Below are 19,384 nucleotides of genomic sequence, written 5' to 3'. Positions count from 1 at the left end.
AATTTTTAGAATCTATGGGAAATACTATAGCCGTAACTTTTTTGTTTCTTTGCTTTTTGGCCAGTTTAGTTTCTTAGCATACAAGCTTTCATGTGGAAACAACAAAATTATCTAATTATCCATCCAATTATTCATTATCTGCACCAAAAGATGCTTTAATATTTATTTCAAGCTAATCAAGTGGTGTTCATCCAGATTTATATGGGACATTGTAAAGTAGGACCTCCATACATCAAACTTTACAGTTTTGTACTAGATTTTGAAAATGTACAGAAGGATATTTTTCAGTGAGATTTTGTTTAATCAAATACTAAATGACATATCCAAAATCCCCTCTGTATATTTTTAGTATCTAATATGAAGACAGAAAGAAGAAAGAAATTTAAACCTGGGTCAATCTATTTTTGAGATTGGAATGTCCCAAAAATTGTCCATACATTTTTTTCTTAAGTCTCAAATTTATATTGTTACATTTAAGATTTTTTCCCATTCACCTGTAGCGTGTCACCTTAAATTAGACAACATAATAAGGGAAATTTAGCTCTCACTCTTTAATCAACCCCCAAACAGAGCCGTTACAAGACTAAATATTAAACTTTACAGTAGCTACTGCATGAACCTGGGAATATGTTCTAATGTTGCTCTTCCCACTGTGAGTAAGTCTACAAGTGACCTTCACTTTTTTTTTTTGTATCTGGTCTTTAGAAATACCAGACTCTGTTCATTTTTTAATGTATAATAAATGAAATATCTGATTTTAAATAAATTTTACATTTGAAGTTATTTCTCAAAATACATTGCTTGGGTCACTTTTACTTCTACTTGAGTGATAATATTTTAAAGTAATGTTTCTCTTACTTGAGCATACGTTTTGGCTACTCAACCCACCTCTGCTGTTAAACTGATAGCCTACAACAATCCCATGCATTTCAGGACATTGTAGAGGTCTAAACTACAGGGTTGGCAATGTTTTGTTTTGTTTTTGTTTTCACTTTAGAAGTTAAAGTTAAAGTTGCCTGGGATCCAGAATATGCACTTCTCCAATCGGCCTACTCTGCGAGTTATAAAAAGCTTGAGTATGTGAAGTAGGATAAGGATCTCTCTTGACTGTATTTTTCTATCTTTATTTTCACTTAAGTCACAGTTTAAAAACTTCAGTTCATAGAATCACAGAATAAGTTCTGAGAGTCGTCAGTGAGTATGTGCAGAAGGCTGAAGGTTGTTCAAATGACGACGCTCGTTGTTAACTGTGTGCACTTCCCGCTTGTGAAAATATACTCGGTGTTTTTAAAAAAGGTTATCACAACACATATTTGAAACTATTATGAGGACGTTACATGTTGAGTAGACCCTAGTTCACAGCAAAACGGACCGACTTACCCAAGAATTGTCTCCATAAGTGAGGGCTTTCACTTTCACTATCATTAACAGCCCGCGCGCGCCCCCTTGTGCCTGCGCGTGCCCTTGCTTTACTCTTGGCAACTTGGATGAGTGGCCAAACTTTTCAGCCTAAAACCTTTGTCTAAATGGCACAATTGCATTTTCTTTTGTTATTCAATACATCAGAATTGCTTTAAGTTGTTGCTTTTATTTTTGTAGCCTATATTTTAGTTTGACCTTATCTACAGTTGAGATAGAATGAAGTAGAATATAAAGTCTGTAAAATCTGCTGATGCAATAAGATGTGAAGCAGTTTCAGTGAGGTTAATAGCTGTAACTTCAAGGTTAGGCAATTCCAGGTCTGAAATGATGGTTCTAGTGGAGGTGTGTGGCGTTTGAAAACACAGTGGAGCATTTCCTATTATTAGTGGTATTACCGCTTAATGACTTTCTTTTAAAAATCCTTCTTGAACGAGTGTTTGACTATTCTTCCCCTCAACAACTGAGTGTGTAACTGAAGCTTTGGCATGTGTTCATAATGCAGCAATGTTTAGGACTAAGTCACACAGAAAAAAAATATTTATGAGGCAGTGCAGGGTATCATTCAATCATCAAAAATTAGACATAATATCTCAAAACAGGTTCAACCTAGTTATCTGACTTTAAGATGAGTGAAATGTCTTGCTTAAGGGCACACACAATGGCAGGATGATGCACTGGTTGATGGGGTAGAAGGCATCAAACTACTCACTGAGACACTACGGTGGGGGGGGGGGGGGGGGGGGGGGGTGTTAACTCATGGTGTTAACTAAATGACATATCCAAATTCCTATATTTTTAGTGTCTTTAGTGTTTTTGCAACTAAGAATAAATCAACACTGCAATTGTTATCAGAAAAATGCAACATTTCATTTTTTTTTTCTTTTAAAAACAGTAACTCTCCCCATAAATCTTAAATTATTACGTCATCACATTATTGAACATGAACATAATCAGGGTTTTCAGCTTCCTGTTATGTGCAACATTTTAAGGACTTTTTGAAAATGTCCTCAAAATGTTGCAATGGACAGAAGTCTTTCCTCTGTGCAAAAATTCTGTGTCCTGAGATATGAGTTCACTTTCTCACCTTTACACACATGAATGTGTAAAGCTGAGAAGACTGTATAAACATTTCAGTGAGCAGTCTTCATCTCTGACCTGTTTTACAGTAACATCAGAATTCCCTGACCCTGATAAGGCCATAAACCTTTTTATTAATGTTTAATGAAATTGTAGACCAACATGCACCTAAAAGAAAAATCAGAATTAATAATAGAAATTTCAAGATTACTGCACACACAACTAGATCTGATTTGGGCTGGGCATTTTTTCACAGAAAAAGGAAATGGATGTTTACCAGCAGTGAGAAAGACAAAAACTTCTTACTTCATGTCAACGCTGATAGAAATGGGGAGAAACATGCAAAACTCCACACAGAAAGGCCTGGGCGATCCGGGGATCGAACCAAACCTTCTTGCTGTGAGGCATGAGTGTTGCCACTCAGCCACCGTGCTGCCTACACACAAAAACAAACAGGAAAATCAAACAACAGGAAAAATCAGACAAGACAAGAAAAATCGGCCAGGCGAGGAGGAGGAAGACCAGGCGAGGAGGAGAACCGGGCGAGGAGGAGGAGAGGGTCCAGCTGTCATTGGGGCATCTGAAAGAGTTACACTCCACAGGGGAAGTGGGACAGGAGACAACATGTGAATAGCATTGCTGATGAGAAAATAGGAGGAAGCAGAGCATAGTGCTCAGGTTGCCATACTTCCCCCAGCTAGTTTCTCCTACTGCAGCCTGTCTTATCCCGGGATTTAATGTCACTCCCAGCCAATCTGGTCATAGTTAGTTCGGAGTGACATTAAACTAAGTAATAAGCTATACCGAAGAGGAAGGTTTTAAGCCTGGTCTTAAACACAGAGACTGTGGGGGCCTCTTTAACATCAGCAGGGAGTTGATTCCATAGCACAGGAGCTTGGTAACTGAATGCTCTCCCTCCCACTGTACTTTTGGACACTCTAGGAACCACTAATAGTCCTGCATTCTGAGAGCGGAGTGCTCTGTTTGGCTGGTACGGGACAATAGCATCTTGCAGATAGGATGGGGCCATACCGTTTAGGGCTTTGTATGTCAGGAGGAGGACTTGAATTTGATTCTAAGCTCGACAGGAAGCCAGTGCAGATATTTTAGTACAGGACTGATGTGGTCTCTTCTTTTAGTTCCTGTTAGGACTCTGGTCGCTGCATTTTGGACCAACTGGAGGCTCCTTATAGTACTTTATAGTACTTTATAGTACTTTTGGGGCAGGCGGCGAGCAGAGAATTACAGTAATCAAGTCTGGAAGTAACAAATGCATGGATGAGTTTTTCAGCATCGCTTTTAGGTCAAATATTTCTAATTTTAGTTATATTGCGCAGGTGAAAGTATGCAGTTTTACAAGCTAGGTTTATATGGGCTGTGAATGAGAGATTTTGATTATTTGAGGGCGGTCCCTCTGATTCCAATGTCACATTCTAACCTCTGCAGTAGAATGTTGTGATCAATGGTGTCAAACGCTGCACTAAGGTCCAGTAGGACCAGGACTGAAGCCAGCCCGTTATCAGCAGCTAGTAGTAAGTAATTTGTTACTTTAAGCAGTGCAGTCTCTGTGCTGTGGTGAGCTCTGAATCAAGATTGAAATTTTTCACAATATATTATTGTCCTGCAGGTGGCAGAGCTGTTTCACCACCACTCGTTCTAGAATTTTTGAGAGGAAGGGAAGATTAGAGATAGGTCTATAGTTGGCTAGTTCATCAGGATTTAGGTTAGGTTTTTTCAAAAGGGGTTTAATCACAGCATACTTAAAGGATTGAGAAACGTAGCCATTTTCTAACGACATATTTATTATGTTATGGATGGACTCTATTATTAGGGGGAGGGCTTCTTTGAGGAGTCTGATTGGAATAGGGTCGAGCAAACAGGTTGATGGTTTGGACGACATGATGGCTGAGGTAATCTCCACCTCATCAACAGGAGTAAATTTATCTAATATTATTAGAGGATCTATGTGGGATATTGGCATTACAGACTGGATTAGCTCAGAGCTGATTTTTGGAGTAGCTTTGTTGATTTTGTCTCTAATGGTTGTAATTTTGTAATCGAAGAATTGAAGAAAATCATCACAACTAATGTTCGAGGGGATAAGAGACTCATTAGTAGTGTGGGAGTTTGTCAGCCTGGCTACAGTGCTGAACAGAAATCTGGGGTTATTTTTGTTTACTTCTATTAGATTTGAATAGTATCTGGTTCGGGCTTTCTGCAGAGTGGCCTTATAAGTGAGCAGGCAGAGCTTCCATGCCTTCAGAGACTGCTCAGAGCACGAGCGGCGCCAAAGCTTCTCTCTGTGTGCGTCTGATCTGTCAACCAATTGGTCAGTGACAATTGGATTAAAATTATTCTCATTGTCACATGACATATCTTTTAGTAATGGCTCAATAATTTCTTTAAAAGAAATTCTGTAACCGATTTATCTGGTAATGTTCTTTTCATTATGTTTTTTTTTTTTCTGCAGGGCTGGATAGTCTTTTAGTATAAATTGAAAGGTAATTAAGAAATGTCAGAGAGTATCGGGTTTTGAGGAAGGACAGTTAGATCATTAATCTCAATACCGTAGGTTAGAACGAGATCTAGAGTGTGACTGTGACAGTGAGTCGGCTTATTCACACTGGGTGAAACCGATCCCATCCAGGAGTGCACCAAAAGCATTACTGAGGCAAACACTGCCATTATCAACATGTATGTTGAAATCTCCAACTATAACAATCCTTTCCCAATTAAAAAACTAAACTTGAAATGAAATCAGAAAACTCTGTCAGGAAGTCGGCATATGGACCAGGAGGTCGATAAATTATTATAAATATAACAGCTTTTTGGTTTTTCCAATTGGGGCACGTAATGGAGAGTGCGAGGCTTTCAAAGGAGAGGTAAGTATAGTTGGGTTTGGGGCTGAGAATTAAACTGGAATGAGAGATGACGGCCACACCACCACCTCGACCTGTGCTCCGGGCACTCTGAAAGTTCATGTGACTTGATGGTGTAGATTCATTTAGTCTAACATAATCATTTTCCTGAAGCCATGTTTCAGTTAGGGCTAGCAGATCAATATTAAGGTCGCCAATTAGTTCATTTATTAAAAGAGATTTGGAGGAAAGAGACCTGATGCTTAGCAGTCCACATTTTACACACTTATCATTTTGTTTATTTGCGGCACATTTATTTATTTTTCTTAAGTTATGAGATCTGACAGCTTCTTTGTCAGAGTTTAGGGGTGTTTTATTTGTGCTTTTTGTACGTGGGGCACGTGGGGCACACACAGTCTCTGTCTGTTTGGAGCTGTTCTCGCTGACTGAGCTGTTCCTCACTGGTCTAAACTGCTCCCTAACGTCACTATCACTGTGCTTCCCTGAGCTATTCTGCATGCTAGTCTTACCTGGTCAATCTAGACCAGCCTGCGTGGGATGGATGCCGTCTCTACGTATAAGCCTAGGCTTCCCCTCAAATGCCCTCCAATTATTTATGACGATGACACCATTCTGCGGGCACCAATTGGTCAACCACTGGTTGACTGCTGAAAAGCAGCTGTACATTTCACAATTGGTGTAGGTTGGGAGGGGGCCAGAGAAGTAAACGGACTCTGACATTGACTTAGCCAATTCACAGACTGCAGCTATCTGAACCTTAACCACCTCTGACTGGCCACGCCGAGTATAACGATCCAGCGGTACCTATTCTGACTTTTCTTTAAAAGCCTAAGATTCCCCTCGATGTCACCCAGTCTGGCTCCAGGGTAACACCACGTGGAAGCTGCAGGCAGTTCCACGTCCCTGACTATGGAGCTCCCTATGACTAGAGGGTCCCGGGTCCAGCTCAGGGGAGCAAACCTGTTCTGGACAGGAAGCTCTCTACTCTCAACCCTATGTCCCTGGTCTTCTACAGTCCTATTTTCAGCCCTATGTCCCTGGTCTGTCCTAGTCCTACGCTTTCTTCTAACTGTCACAAACCTGTCCTGGTCTGATCCCGGCTGCACGGGTTGCACTGGGGGGCTAGTCTCGCTAGCTACGCTAAAGCTACTGCGGTCCACAGTCCCTACTGCTGCTACCTGACTGTAACTCGGGGTCAGAGCCTACAATGAGCGGATCCGCGTTTCTAACTCTGAAAGCCTGGCCTGCAGGACTGCCACTACACTACACTTAACGCAGCTGTCCCTATCATCGTCAAATAAGCCAGGGTCATCACTCCACATAGGGCAACCAGGGCAGGGAAGATCATAATGGTGATCCTTTTGATCTTGATTATGTTGAATCTGAACCTCGGGCAGATACCAGTCACATTTTCTCTTTAAGACCTTTCACCCTATTCCAATCAGACTCCTCAAAGAAGCCCTCCCCCTAATAATAGATTCCATCCATAACATAATAAATATGTCGTTAGAAAATGGCTACGTTCCTCAGTCCTTTAAGTATGCTGTGATTAAACCCCTTTTGAAAAAACCTAACTTAAATCCTGATGAATTAGTCAACTATAGACCTATCTCTAATCTTCCCTTCCTCTCAAAAATTCTAGAACGAGTTGTGGTGAAACAGCTCTGCCGCCACCTGCAGGACAATAATATATTTGAAAAATTTCAATCTGGATTCAGAGCTCACCACAGCACAGAGACTGCACTGCTTAAAGTAACAAATGATTTACTACTAGCTGCTGATAACGGGCTGGCTTCAGTCCTGGTCCTACTGGACCTCAGTGCAGCGTTTGACACCATTGATCACAACATTCTACTGCAGAGGTTAGAATGTGACATTGGAATCAGAGGGACTGCCCTCAAATGGTTTAAATCCTATCTATCAGATAGGTACCAGTTTGTTAGTATAAACCAGAGCACCTCTCCCTGTTCTAAAGTAGCCTGTGGTGTTCCACAAGGATCTGTGCTTGGTCCAACCCTATTTACTCTGTATATGTTGCCATTGGGTAACATTATCAGAAAACATGGCATTAATTTTCACTGCTACGCTGATGACACTCAGCTGTACTTATCAATGAAACCAAATCAGACTGATCAAATAGATAAACTCAGTGCCTGTGTGAAGGACAGCAAAACCTGGATGACCTTGAATTATCTGCTCTTAAATCCTGAAAAAACAGAGGTCATTGTCGTTGGTCCCAAAGGTCAAAAAGATTCTCTGTCAGACCAGATAATCTCACTCGACAATGTGAGTATAGCTTCTAGCCCTACTGTAAAAAATCTTGGAGTCCTATTTGATCAAAATCTCTCATTCACAGCCCATGTAAACCTAGCTTGTAAAACCGCATACTTTCACCTGCGAAATATAACTAAAATTAGAAATATTTTACCTAAAAACGTTGCTGAAAAACTCATCCATGCATTTGTTACTTCCAGACTTGATTACTGTAATTCCCTACTTGCCGCCTGCCCCAAAAGTACTATAAGGAGCCTCCAGTTGGTCCAAAATGCAGCGGCCAGAGTCCTAACAGGAACTAAAAGAAGAGACCACATCAGTCCTGTACTAAAATATCTCCACTGGCTTCCTGTCGAGCTTAGAATCAAATTCAAAGTCCTCCTCCTAACATACAAAGCCCTAAACGGTATGGCCCCATCCTATCTGCAAGATGCTATTGTCCCGTACCAGCCAAACAGAACACTCCGCTCTCAGAATGCAGGACTATTAGTGGTTCCTAGAGTGTCCAAAAGTACAGTGGGAGGGAGAGCATTCAGTTACCAAGCTCCTGTGCTATGGAATCAACTCCCTGCTGATGTTAAACAGGCCCCCACAGTCTCTGTATTTAAGACCAGGCTTAAAACCTTCCTCTTCGGTATAGCATATGACCAGGTTACTTAGTGAGGGAGTTAGGGTTATTAAAACCCGGGATAAGTTAAGCTGCAGTAGGAGTAACTAGCTGGGGGAAGTATGGCAACCTGAGCACTATCCTCTACTTTGCCCTATTTTCTCATCAGCAATACTATTCACATGTTGTCCCCTGTCCCACTCCCCCTGTGGAGTGTATCTCTTTCAGATGCCCCGATGACAGCTGGACCTCCTCCTCGCCCGGCTCTCCTCCTCCTCGTCTGGTCTTCCTCCCCCTCGCCTGGCCGATTTCTTATGTTGTCTGATTTTTCCTGTTGTGTCTGATTTTTCCTGTTGTGTCTGATTTTTCCTGTTGTGTCTGATTTTTCCTGTTGTGTCTGATTCTTCCTGTTGTTTTGTTTTTTGTGTCTTGGCGGCACGGTGACTGAGTGCCATCACTCATGTCTCACAGCAAGAAGGTTGGTTCGATCCCCGGGTCACCAGGCCTTTCTGTGTGGAGTTTTTCATGTTTCTCCCCGTGTCTGGATGGGTTTCCTCCAGGTACTCCGGTTTCCCCCATCAACCAAAACATGAACGCCCTTCGAGACAACTGTTGTTGTGATTTTGGGCGTTACAAAAATAAATGAATTGAATTGAATTGAATTGAACTTACATGGAGGCCTTAAATGCTGTCTATTACATATTTTTTCATTTATCATTTCAAATAGAAGTTATACCAGAATTATGTAAAACAGCACATGCTTTGCCTTTACATAAAGGTGGGACAACTACAAATGTAAAAAAATTTTGGCCAATACCAAAATTGCTTTGATCTGCAACAGTGGCAAATCAAGTTATAATTTATTTCAAATCAAATCAAATCAAACTTTATTTATAAAGCACTTTTCATACAAAAAAAAAGTAACACAAAGTGCTTTACAAAGCATTAAAATCAGTCCCACCCACCAAACCCACCCAGCCACCCGACAGCCCAACAACCCAACCCCAACACATCAATAAACATAACCAAACAACCCCCCACCCCAACACACACTCCCACCCCCCACCTCAACACATGTTAAAATACCTCAGTTTCATTTAAAATATGTTTAAGTGGAACAGGCTGGATAAAGATGAACCAGATGAGAGAGCGCCACCAGAGGAACCATCTGCACCAGGAGCAGGGTCACCCACAGCCACAGGACACCAGCCCAGGGCCCAGAGAAGAGATGAGGTCAAGACTAAACCTCCAGGGCCCACGAGCCGGGGCCCACGAGCCGGGGCCCACGAGCCGGGGCCCAGCAGCCACAGCCAACCACAGCTCCCGGTGCAGAGGGCTCCTCAGAGGAAACACTGGCAAATCTAAAATGATTAAAAATAAGAAAATAAGTCAAAACTAATAAATAAGTCAATAAATAATAAAATAAATAATCAATAAATAATAAAATAATCAATAAATAATAAAATAAGTCAAAACTAAACAAGTAAATAAAACATAAGTAAAACATAAACACACTAGCCAGCCTAAATAAGACTAAATAAATAGAGAAGTAAACTAAAATGATAAATACTAATCAAAAGCTATGCTAAAAAGATGGGTCTTGAGCCTGCTTTTAAAAACCTGAATGTTCTCTGCGGCCCTGAGGTCCTCCGGCAGGCTGTTCCATAGACGGGGGCCATAAAACTGGAAAGAGGCCTCTCCATGCGTGTGTGTCCTGACTTTGGGAATGACTAGGAGCCTGCTGCCGGAGGAGCGCAGGGGCCGCGAGGGTTCATAGGATAAAAGCAGTTCTGTAAGATAAGAAGGCCCAAGACCATTAAGACATTTAAAAACCAGTAAAAGAACTTTAAAATCGATCCTGAAACACACAGGGAGCCAATGCAGGGATTCTAATACCGGTGTAATGTGGTCCCGCCCCCTGGTCTGAGTCAGGACACATGCTGCTGAATTTTGTAATAATTGTAGACCTGAAATCGCCTTTTTGGGAAGACCAGAGAGCAGGGCATTACAGTAGTCTATACGACTGGTGATAAAAGCATGCATCAGCGTCTCTGTGTTGGCCCGAGAGAGAATGGGATGGACTCTGGCTATGTTTTTCAAATGGTAAAAACCAATTTTTGTGATGTTTTTAATGTGTGGAATAAAAGTCAGCTCAGAGTCAAAAATAACGCCCAGGTTTCTTACTTGTGATGATGGATTAAAAGACTGTGACTGTAATTTGGGTAAAAGTTTCTCTCTCTGGGCCTCAGGACCAATGATTAAAACCTCAGTTTTGTCCTGGTTAAGCTGGAGGAAGTTTTCTGCCATCCAGGATTTGATGTCTAAAATACAGTTAAAAAGAGCATCCACTGGGCTGGTGTCATCAGGAGACATGGAGATGTAAAGCTGTGTATCATCTGCATAGCTGTGGAAGCTGATTCCATGTCTCCTGATGACATCACCAAGAGGGAGCATGTACAGGTTAAAAAGTATAGGACCTAAAATGGAACCCTGGGGCACACCACATGTGATTTTATGAACCTGAGAGGAGCAGGTGTCTAAGCTTACCATAAATGTTCTGTCTGTGAGGTAGGAAGTAAACCATTTGTGTACAGTACCAGAAATGCTCCATTTCAAAGTCTTGTCAGTCAGTTTTCAGAAAAGGGCATAGTACTGCCACTACAAGTCTTAAAAGACAATTTCACAGCACTTGATAACAAATAAGATTGTGTAGCTCTGTTTATTGATTTAACTAAAGATTTTGATTCAGTGGATCATGGAGTCATCTTGAAGCATCTGAAGCAGATTGGATTTGACTGTGCTACATGTGAGTGGTTCCAAAATTATCTTTCAAACAGAGCCCAGGCAGTAGTGGCCAATGGGTTTAAATCAAATATTGTAACTTTAAGTAAAGGAGTGCCCCAAGGCTCAATTTTGGGGCCACTACTTTTCCTATATTTATTAATTTGATTGACTGCAATTTAAGACAAAGACTCATAAATTTGTATGCAGATGATGCTGTTTTGTATACAGGTACTCCCTCTGCTGATCGGGTGCTTTTAAAACAGCAAACTGCTAGATTTTAATGATTATAATTAATAATTCATACATATTAAATCATCATTGAATGCAAATAGGTACATGATCAAATAAAAATGGTACATCCATTGAAAGAGTCAACACTTTTAAATATCTTGGGTTTTGGTTTCACGAAAACATATCCTTTAAAAACATATCTGGGAATTATGTAACAGTTTAAAATCTAAATTATCATTTTATTACAGAAACAAATATTGTATCCTAATGAATTACAGAAAAGAAATCGTGGAAGCCATCTTCCTCTCCATACTGGATTATGGGATGTGGTGTATGTGCAGACTTCAGTACTGGATTATGGGATGTGGTGTGCACTTCAGTACTGGATAACAATGGCAATGACAAGAATTTCAATGCTGATTCTTAATTTTTTATAAATATTTGGGTTCATTTTGTATATATAATATATTGTATATTGTATATAATAATATACAATATAAGTTCCAAAAGTTTTAACAGAGGGGATATTTGATAGGCTTATTTTAACTATAAGATAAGTCAAAAATCTAACTTAATTTGGAATTTAGCTAATATTAAAAACCATTCAGTAAAAGTATTCATGTTTTCATTTATGTCAGGGACAGTGCACATTAATGAACTTTTGTGTAAATCTAACAGTGTTAGTCAACAAGACTATTTTTAATCTGTAGTCCCATGTCAGATGTTAATCCAAAGTTTAAACGTAACAGTATACAATAGTATACAATACAATAATGTACACTCTTTAAAATGTAAAATGTAAAATAAATGTGTATTTTACACATTCCCTCCTCTGTTGGTTCCAAATTTACTTTCATAGGTTATTTCAAATTACACAGTTTGTCTTCTTTTTTTTTTCTTGATGTAAATCAGTGCTTCTCAAATAGTGGGGCGCGCCCAGTGAGATGCCTGGGGGGCCCCGTATGACTCCAGGTATGACACTAGTACTGTAGACAGCGCGTACGCAGCGCGTACACAGCAAAGAACAGGGGAGAGCGAACAGATCGTGACACAGGGCAGTGAACGAGAGATACTTTTGCTAAAGAGACACTATGGAAAACATTTTAACAGGGATGAAAAGAAAGGGGGAGATAGACGGAGGTAATGAGACGCACGAAAGTCACCCGAAAAGTAAGACGAGGAAGTCTGATGAAGAGTATTTGGCACTTGGCTTCACCGTGACTCCGGTGGGACACGAGGACAGACCGGTGTCAGCAGACAGTATGAAGCCAAATAAGTTAAGGCACCTCATTACACCTCAGTCACGCTGATAAGACACTGGAGTTTTTTCATCGTAAACGTGCCAAATATTGACAACAATCATCCCGCTTTGTGAATGTCACTTAAACCAGCGAGCACTGAGCATCATATAAGGTGGCGTACCAAATTGCTAAATTACTTGTTTTAATTTGATATTTATTTAATTTTAATGTATAATTTTGATATTTATTTAATTTTAATGTATCAATTTGATGTTTATTTAATTTAATTTAATTTAACTTTATATTTAATTAAATTTCATTATATTTTATTTTATTTTTTCAGTATCAAATGGTTCAATCAGTTTTTCCAATAATATGTATAGTTCAAATAAGGATAAAATTAAAAAAAAAATTAAAAACTCAATAATGTGCAGTGCACAGCTAAATCTTCACACAATGGCTTATACTCATAATACAAGTCAGAACTTTATCATAAAAATCTTAAGTGTGTTTTCAACATTGGAGTTTACAGTTGGCTTGGTTTGGTTGGAAGCTCATGTTTTGCCATAGTTAAAATTAAATATTTATACTTCCAGTAGCATTAACATACTACACAGGTCATGAGCAAGATTTTTGTCATTTTCATTGTATAAGTGGACTAAAGCACTTAATTAAAAGTCTTATAACAGAAATGTAAATGTGGTAATTTGATTCTTTTAATAAACCATTTAACCTGGATGGATGCGATGCAGCATGACCACAGTGCGCACGTCTGATGTTGCTCACAGTGGTCCATGTGACCGCTTGCTGTGTGTTTGCTCAGACTCGTGAAAAATTAGAGCGAACATTGGTCAGCAGTTTCCTCAGCAGAACTAATACTCAGCATACAGTGTGTACGTACAGTGTGCACTTGTTGTGTGCTGTGCATACTTATGTACATACTCTCTTAGTATCCTGTGTACTTATGTAAGTATGTGTGTACTTATGTGTGTACTTATAGTATAGTATGTACTTACTTATTGTGTGTCCAATCTGTACTCATGAGTACACTGAACCTGGGTTGCCAGTGCCTTGACCTGTAGATACTTACAAAAGTCCAGTACTTACAAAAGGTGGCTTTGGGACAAGGGCAAAACTTTACTGGAAAGCACTCAGAAATGCCAAAATACATACATATAAAAGGCCATTTTATTTGTCAGAGCATGTTTATTACACATGTGTCGCACCAGGATGTTCATTCATTCTGACACAAGTTGCAGCAGAACCTGTCACTGTAACCACGCAATCCACAAGCCCTGTCTGACTTTAGTACAGGTTGGAACACATCTGGATTGATGCAAGAGTTACTTATTCACACAAAGTTGAGATTGTCATACATGTGGGGAGCACGGCATAACAGACTTTGGGAATAACTGGTCTAGATTAACCAAACACAGCAGAAACAAATGTGGAATTGGACATGGTTTGAATAGGATGAGATTAGTGACACATGGGGCAGCAGCAGTCCTCTGTGAGGGATACCAAAGATTATGGAGACTGGGGGATGTTGACAAACTGGTAACACAGATGTTTTATTATTTCTATTAATTAAAAAAAAATGTCTGAACTCTGGATGTATACATGACAGAAAAATTGGATGGTAGAGTAATTTTACTAATTATGTTATTTTTTTTATACAAAGTGTGATTAGACAAATAAGAATATATAATGGCTTACACTTGTAATGCGCTTTTTCAAAGCACTACACTGTAGTCATTGTTCATTCATTTCCACACTTGGTGATGGTAAGCTACTATTGTAGCCACAGCTGCCCTGGGGCAGACTGACGGAGGCTGCCAATCTGCGCCATTGGCCCCTCTGACCATCACCTGTCATACTAGGCAATACTGTGGGTGAAGTGTCTTGCCTAAGGACACAACAACAGAACTTGGTCTGAGCAGGACTTGATCCTCCAACTTTCGGGTTGGGAGACCAACACTCTAACCACTGAGCCACTGTTGCCCCAAAATATACATAATATAGTCCGATCAAAGTAAAGCGATCAGCTGTTATTTTAAATTGCATAGGATGTCTTCTTTTTTATCTTGATCACTACAACAGGAACAGCAACAGCAGCAACCAAGACAATGATTCCAATTACGACACTGACACTGATCTCAGTGATTGGTGTCTGGGGTCTTTCTGCACATTCAGTATCAGACTGTGGGGTTCCTTCTTTCTCTGTGACTTTGTCCTTCTCTTCACACCTGGAACAGCACAGTCACAGTCAGCAGAGCTTTCCTCAGCAGAATACTCTGCATACAGTGTGTACTTACTGTGTACTGTGTGTACTTATGTGTGTACTTACTGTGTGTGTGGCTGACAGGCTGACACAGTCCCATCTGAGAAAGTGTCCTGAGGACATGGGGAGCACTCAGTGTCTGCAGAGGCACTGCCTGTGGAGACATGGCTCATAAGTTACATTAGACTCTACCCCTGTTACTAATGTGGTCAGTGTCACAATTTTAACAGCATTTTCAACATAAAATAAGTAAGTAGTAAGATTTTTTTTTATTGTTTTAGTGGCTATTTGTTGTTTTGTTGTACAGTGGCTAAGTGGCTAGCAGTGGCTCTGCTCGGCCCTGATAATCCTCCAACTAAGTAGCTCTGTCCAAGCCCAGCTCACAATCTGGAGATTGGTTCAGTACCTGACATGTACCTGGACCTTTTTTTTTCTTTTAAACTTAATTTGAGGTTAATTTACATTTGCTATGTGTAGTTTTATAGCCAAAAAGGCAATGATATTTTTATAATATTTCTTATTTTACCTTTTTATGAATCTATATCCGTACTGAGTGACATTTTACTGTCCACTGTGACTGCCCTTTTAAGACATTTTCCTTGATTTAATTTTTGAGTGGATGGGTTTAATTTTTTACAAAAACTGTGACAGGATTTGCGTTCATTTGTCGTCTTCTTCTTTTGTGTACTTATTGTGTATACTCACTGTTTAATTATGTTATGTACTTATTGTATACTTACTGTGTGTAATTATTGTGTGTACTTACTGTGTATACTTATTGTGCATACGTATTGTGTGTACTTGCTGTGTCCATGACCTCCCTCTGTGAGCTGATTTAACTGTTTTTGATTAAACTGTTGTCCTCCATGCCTGCTTTGCTCCTGTCCCTGCACCCTGCTCCTCATATGCGATGCAGGTCAGGAGAGGGTGAGGGAGAGAGAGCGAGTGAGGTGAAGGGACAGACACAAACTCCAAGTTCATTTTAAATGACTATTAGGCCATTTCATTTGTTAAATTAGGCCTATTGCACAAACTAAGCCTATATTTTGTCCGCAGTTTACTTTTTGTCTGTTTCAGATGGAACCAAACATAGTCAAAATAGGATCCTTATTTCAATGCACAATCTTTTTTAATGAATGCAAGGTGGACTGGGGAAGAGCGAATGGACAAGAATGAGCAGAGGTGAACACAAATAATTATTTAGAAAAACATTTAGAATGAGTTATAATAATAATGATAATAATAATAATAATAATAATAATAATAATAATAATAATAATAATAATAATAATAATTATTATTATTATTATTATTATTATTATTATTATTATTATTATTTATTAATTTTTCCTTCAAAACTCAATGCCTTAAAATGTTTTGCATGTACAAATGTGTGGAGCTGTTTAGCGTGAACGAGCAGGCTGTTGGATTGCTATCGTGATAACATTATTGTAATCAAACTACACATAGCACTGAGGAAGTCAAATTGAGAGTCTTGGACAAGAATGGCAGCACAGATGAGTCAAAACATCAGTATACAATTAGACAATCACAAAAACCATTACAAACTATAAACCTCATTTTCACAACATTAGGATAGATTTGTATCTGGGAATCATTTTATTGACAACCCAAACCACTCAATATATATACTCAATATATGTTTACTGAAGATGTTTTCTAACACCATCAGTTCAGAACAGAACCTGTTCAGAACAGAGTTGAAGAACAGGGTCAAAGTACATGGACTTCCTCAAACTAAAATGGGGATTTTGTCTAATGCGACTAGGGCCTGTCTGGACTTGCCCATCTGCAGACTGCTGACCTCATCCTCACCGACCTACACTGCACAGTTTTATTTTGAACCATGAACAATGAACACCACAAATCTGTGAACCCTGATACTACAAAAACAATAGGTGTACAAAGAAGATTGCATACCCACTGCATTTTTGCAAGATAACTATCTTGCTTAAAGAGACAGCAACAATGTAATGGGAATGTGAATTTAAATCTGTAGACAAAAGACGTTTAAATCTGTCAAGGGGACAAATTGTTGTAGGTGTGAAGACGTTTCGCTGCTCATCCAAGCCGCTTCTTCAGTTCAGGTTAGATTGCTGGTGGACACTGCCTTCTATCTGAAGAGAGGAGCTAACTACACTGAAGCTGTAAACAGCTATTGTCTCCAGTTTCAGCTGAAACCACCCTATTTGACCTTTAATGACCCTGTTCTGTTTGTTTTGGGTCTGAGAACGGGGTTATAGATGGGGGAAAGATTATGTCTCAGGCCCCCATTCCTGTTTAAGGAAGGATTGTTTTTCTAACAAAAATGGCTTCTTTCACTCCCCTCTCAAACCATTTTTTTTCTCTGGCTCAGATCTGTACCTCACTATCTTCAAAGGAGTGATCAGTGGCTTTGAGATGGAAATGTACAGCAGACTGTGGTCCAGAGGAGCTTTCTCGACTGTGTTGGTACATTCTCTTATGAAGTGGTTGCTTAGTTTCTCCAGTGTACCGCTCTCTGCACTCTTCACTACACTCAATGGAGTGGACTACATTACTTTGTTTATGACTCAGGGTTTTGTCCTTTGGGTGAACCAGTTTCTTTCTTAAAGCGTTTGTAGGTTTGAAAAAGACAGGAATCTCATAATGTCTGAAAATTCTCTGAAGTTTTTTAGACACACCTGCTGTGTAAGGAATAGTTACACCTTTCTTTCTGGGCCCAGATTCCCTGTGGTCCTGTTTTTTGGCTCTATTGAAGATCTATTGAAGGCCCATTTTGGATATCCACAGGCCGAGAGGTTGGAGAATGACAGCCACAGTGTAAAAAGAAAATTCCACATATCAACACATCTTGATGTGTGTACACTTTAAAGAGCAGTGATAGGAAGAAGACTTCAAAATGTATTTATTTATTTTTTGTTGTTGTTGCAGAATACTGAATTCCTGCATTAAATGTATTTTGTAACATATTCCGATACATGGTCCAATCAGAGTACTCACCACAAGACATGTGTTTTCTGTTTTCTCTTTGAAGCCTAAATTGTGCTATGAAATACTGCAGTGTATTCCTTTGACTGTATTACTGTAAGTAACTGTATTCTGATTATCACCAAATATGAATATCACAGCTCCTCTGAGGGAGAACACTGAGTGCAGGGGCTTGGGCTTGAGTTGGACAGGATAGCTCTTATCCTCTGTCCCACCACCTTCTTCACAGGGTTTAGGCCCAGTCCAAACACAGATGACCATACAGTAGGACATTGTTAGCACTTTTAATGTTGGATTACACCTGTTAAATGAGTATTAATTAGTGACCTGGCTGTTTAATGTAGTATCCGGGCTGACAGGGCTTGTGTCTCTGAGAGGCCTCACAGCTGCCGTCATCTAAAGGCCCCACACAGAAGTGTCCCTCTTCAGGCTCGCACACAGTGTTGGCGGTGGAGGAGCACGGAGCCTTCACTCTCAGACCAGACCCTGAAAACAACAAACAGTTACAGAGTTACACACATATACGTACACAATTACATACAGATACGCAGTGACACACAGTTAAACAGTGTTGCACACCCACATGCACACAGAGAATTCCATGCACACATACAGTTACACAGATAGTTACACACATATGCAGTTACACACACACAAGCAGTTACACACGCACACACACGCAGTTACACATACACAAAGTTACACACACTCATATATTCATGCCGGAAAATAGGACACTGTGTGAGTTACATGCAATTACATGCAATCAAAAAACATTATTCATCTGTGGCGATTACAACATAGACTTATTAAATCCAACCAGACAGAAAAGTATAGAGGACTTCACAAATACTATGTTCTCCATGTCCCTCTACCCAACAATAACTAGACCAAGCAGAATAAGTTCGCACAGTGCTACAGTCATTGATAATATCTTTACAAATGTCATGGATAATCAAATAACCAGTGGCATCTTTATCTGTGATATTACTGACCATTTACCTGTTTTTGCTGTTTATGATTATGATATAAAAAAAATAAGACGTGAGAGTAAATTAGTCTGTAAAAGAATTATAACCGAAGAAGCAACAAATGAATTGAATAATAGTTTATTGCTCCAAGATTGGAGCTCAGTCTTCAATGAAACAGATGTTGATAAAGCATATACTACTTTTTTGGATATTTTCATGGTTTTGTATAAGAAACATTGTCCTGTTAAGGAATTTAAAACAAAAAGCAAAAACGCAGACAACCCTTGGTTGACAAAAGGAATAATGAATGCTTGTAAAAAGAAAAATAATTTGTATAGGAAATTTGTCAATTCTAAAACAAAAGAAGATGAAGAGAGATATAAGAAATATAAAAACAAATTAACAGACATAATTAGAACGAGTAAGAAGTTATATTATAGAAAACAGTTATATGAAAATAGAAGTAATATGAAAGGAATGTGGAAGACATTGAATAGTCTAATTAAACAAGAAGCTAGAAAGTCTGTATATCCGGATTACTTTAACAATACAAATGGTGAAATTCATAACATGAGTGATGTAACCAATAGCTTTAATCATTTCTTTATTAACGTGGGTTCACAGCT

At 39.4% G+C, this 19,384-nt stretch overlaps 1 protein-coding gene across 1 annotated transcript in view; it reads right to left on the bottom strand.

Moving 5' to 3' along the window:
- Positions 1-13,663: 13,663 nt before the first annotated feature.
- Positions 13,664-19,384, bottom strand: part of LOC117373751 (tumor necrosis factor receptor superfamily member 14-like) — a 36,940-nt gene continuing 31,219 nt past the window's right edge. Inside the window, exons 5-7 of the mRNA XM_055223376.1 lie at positions 18,115-18,273; positions 14,863-14,950; positions 13,664-14,761 (exon numbers count right to left, since the gene is read on the bottom strand). Of these exons, the coding sequence (XP_055079351.1) occupies positions 14,569-14,761; positions 14,863-14,950; positions 18,115-18,273 (440 nt within the window). The 3' untranslated portion in view covers positions 13,664-14,568. The remainder of the gene's footprint in view (positions 14,762-14,862; positions 14,951-18,114; positions 18,274-19,384) is intronic.

This window comes from Periophthalmus magnuspinnatus, chromosome 7 (assembly GCF_009829125.3).
Source record: "Periophthalmus magnuspinnatus isolate fPerMag1 chromosome 7, fPerMag1.2.pri, whole genome shotgun sequence".
In the NCBI taxonomy this organism is placed as follows: Eukaryota; Metazoa; Chordata; class Actinopteri; order Gobiiformes; family Gobiidae; genus Periophthalmus; species Periophthalmus magnuspinnatus.
The sequence above is the reverse complement of the archived record's forward strand: the minus strand, read 5'-3'. Positions and strand labels throughout refer to the sequence as shown.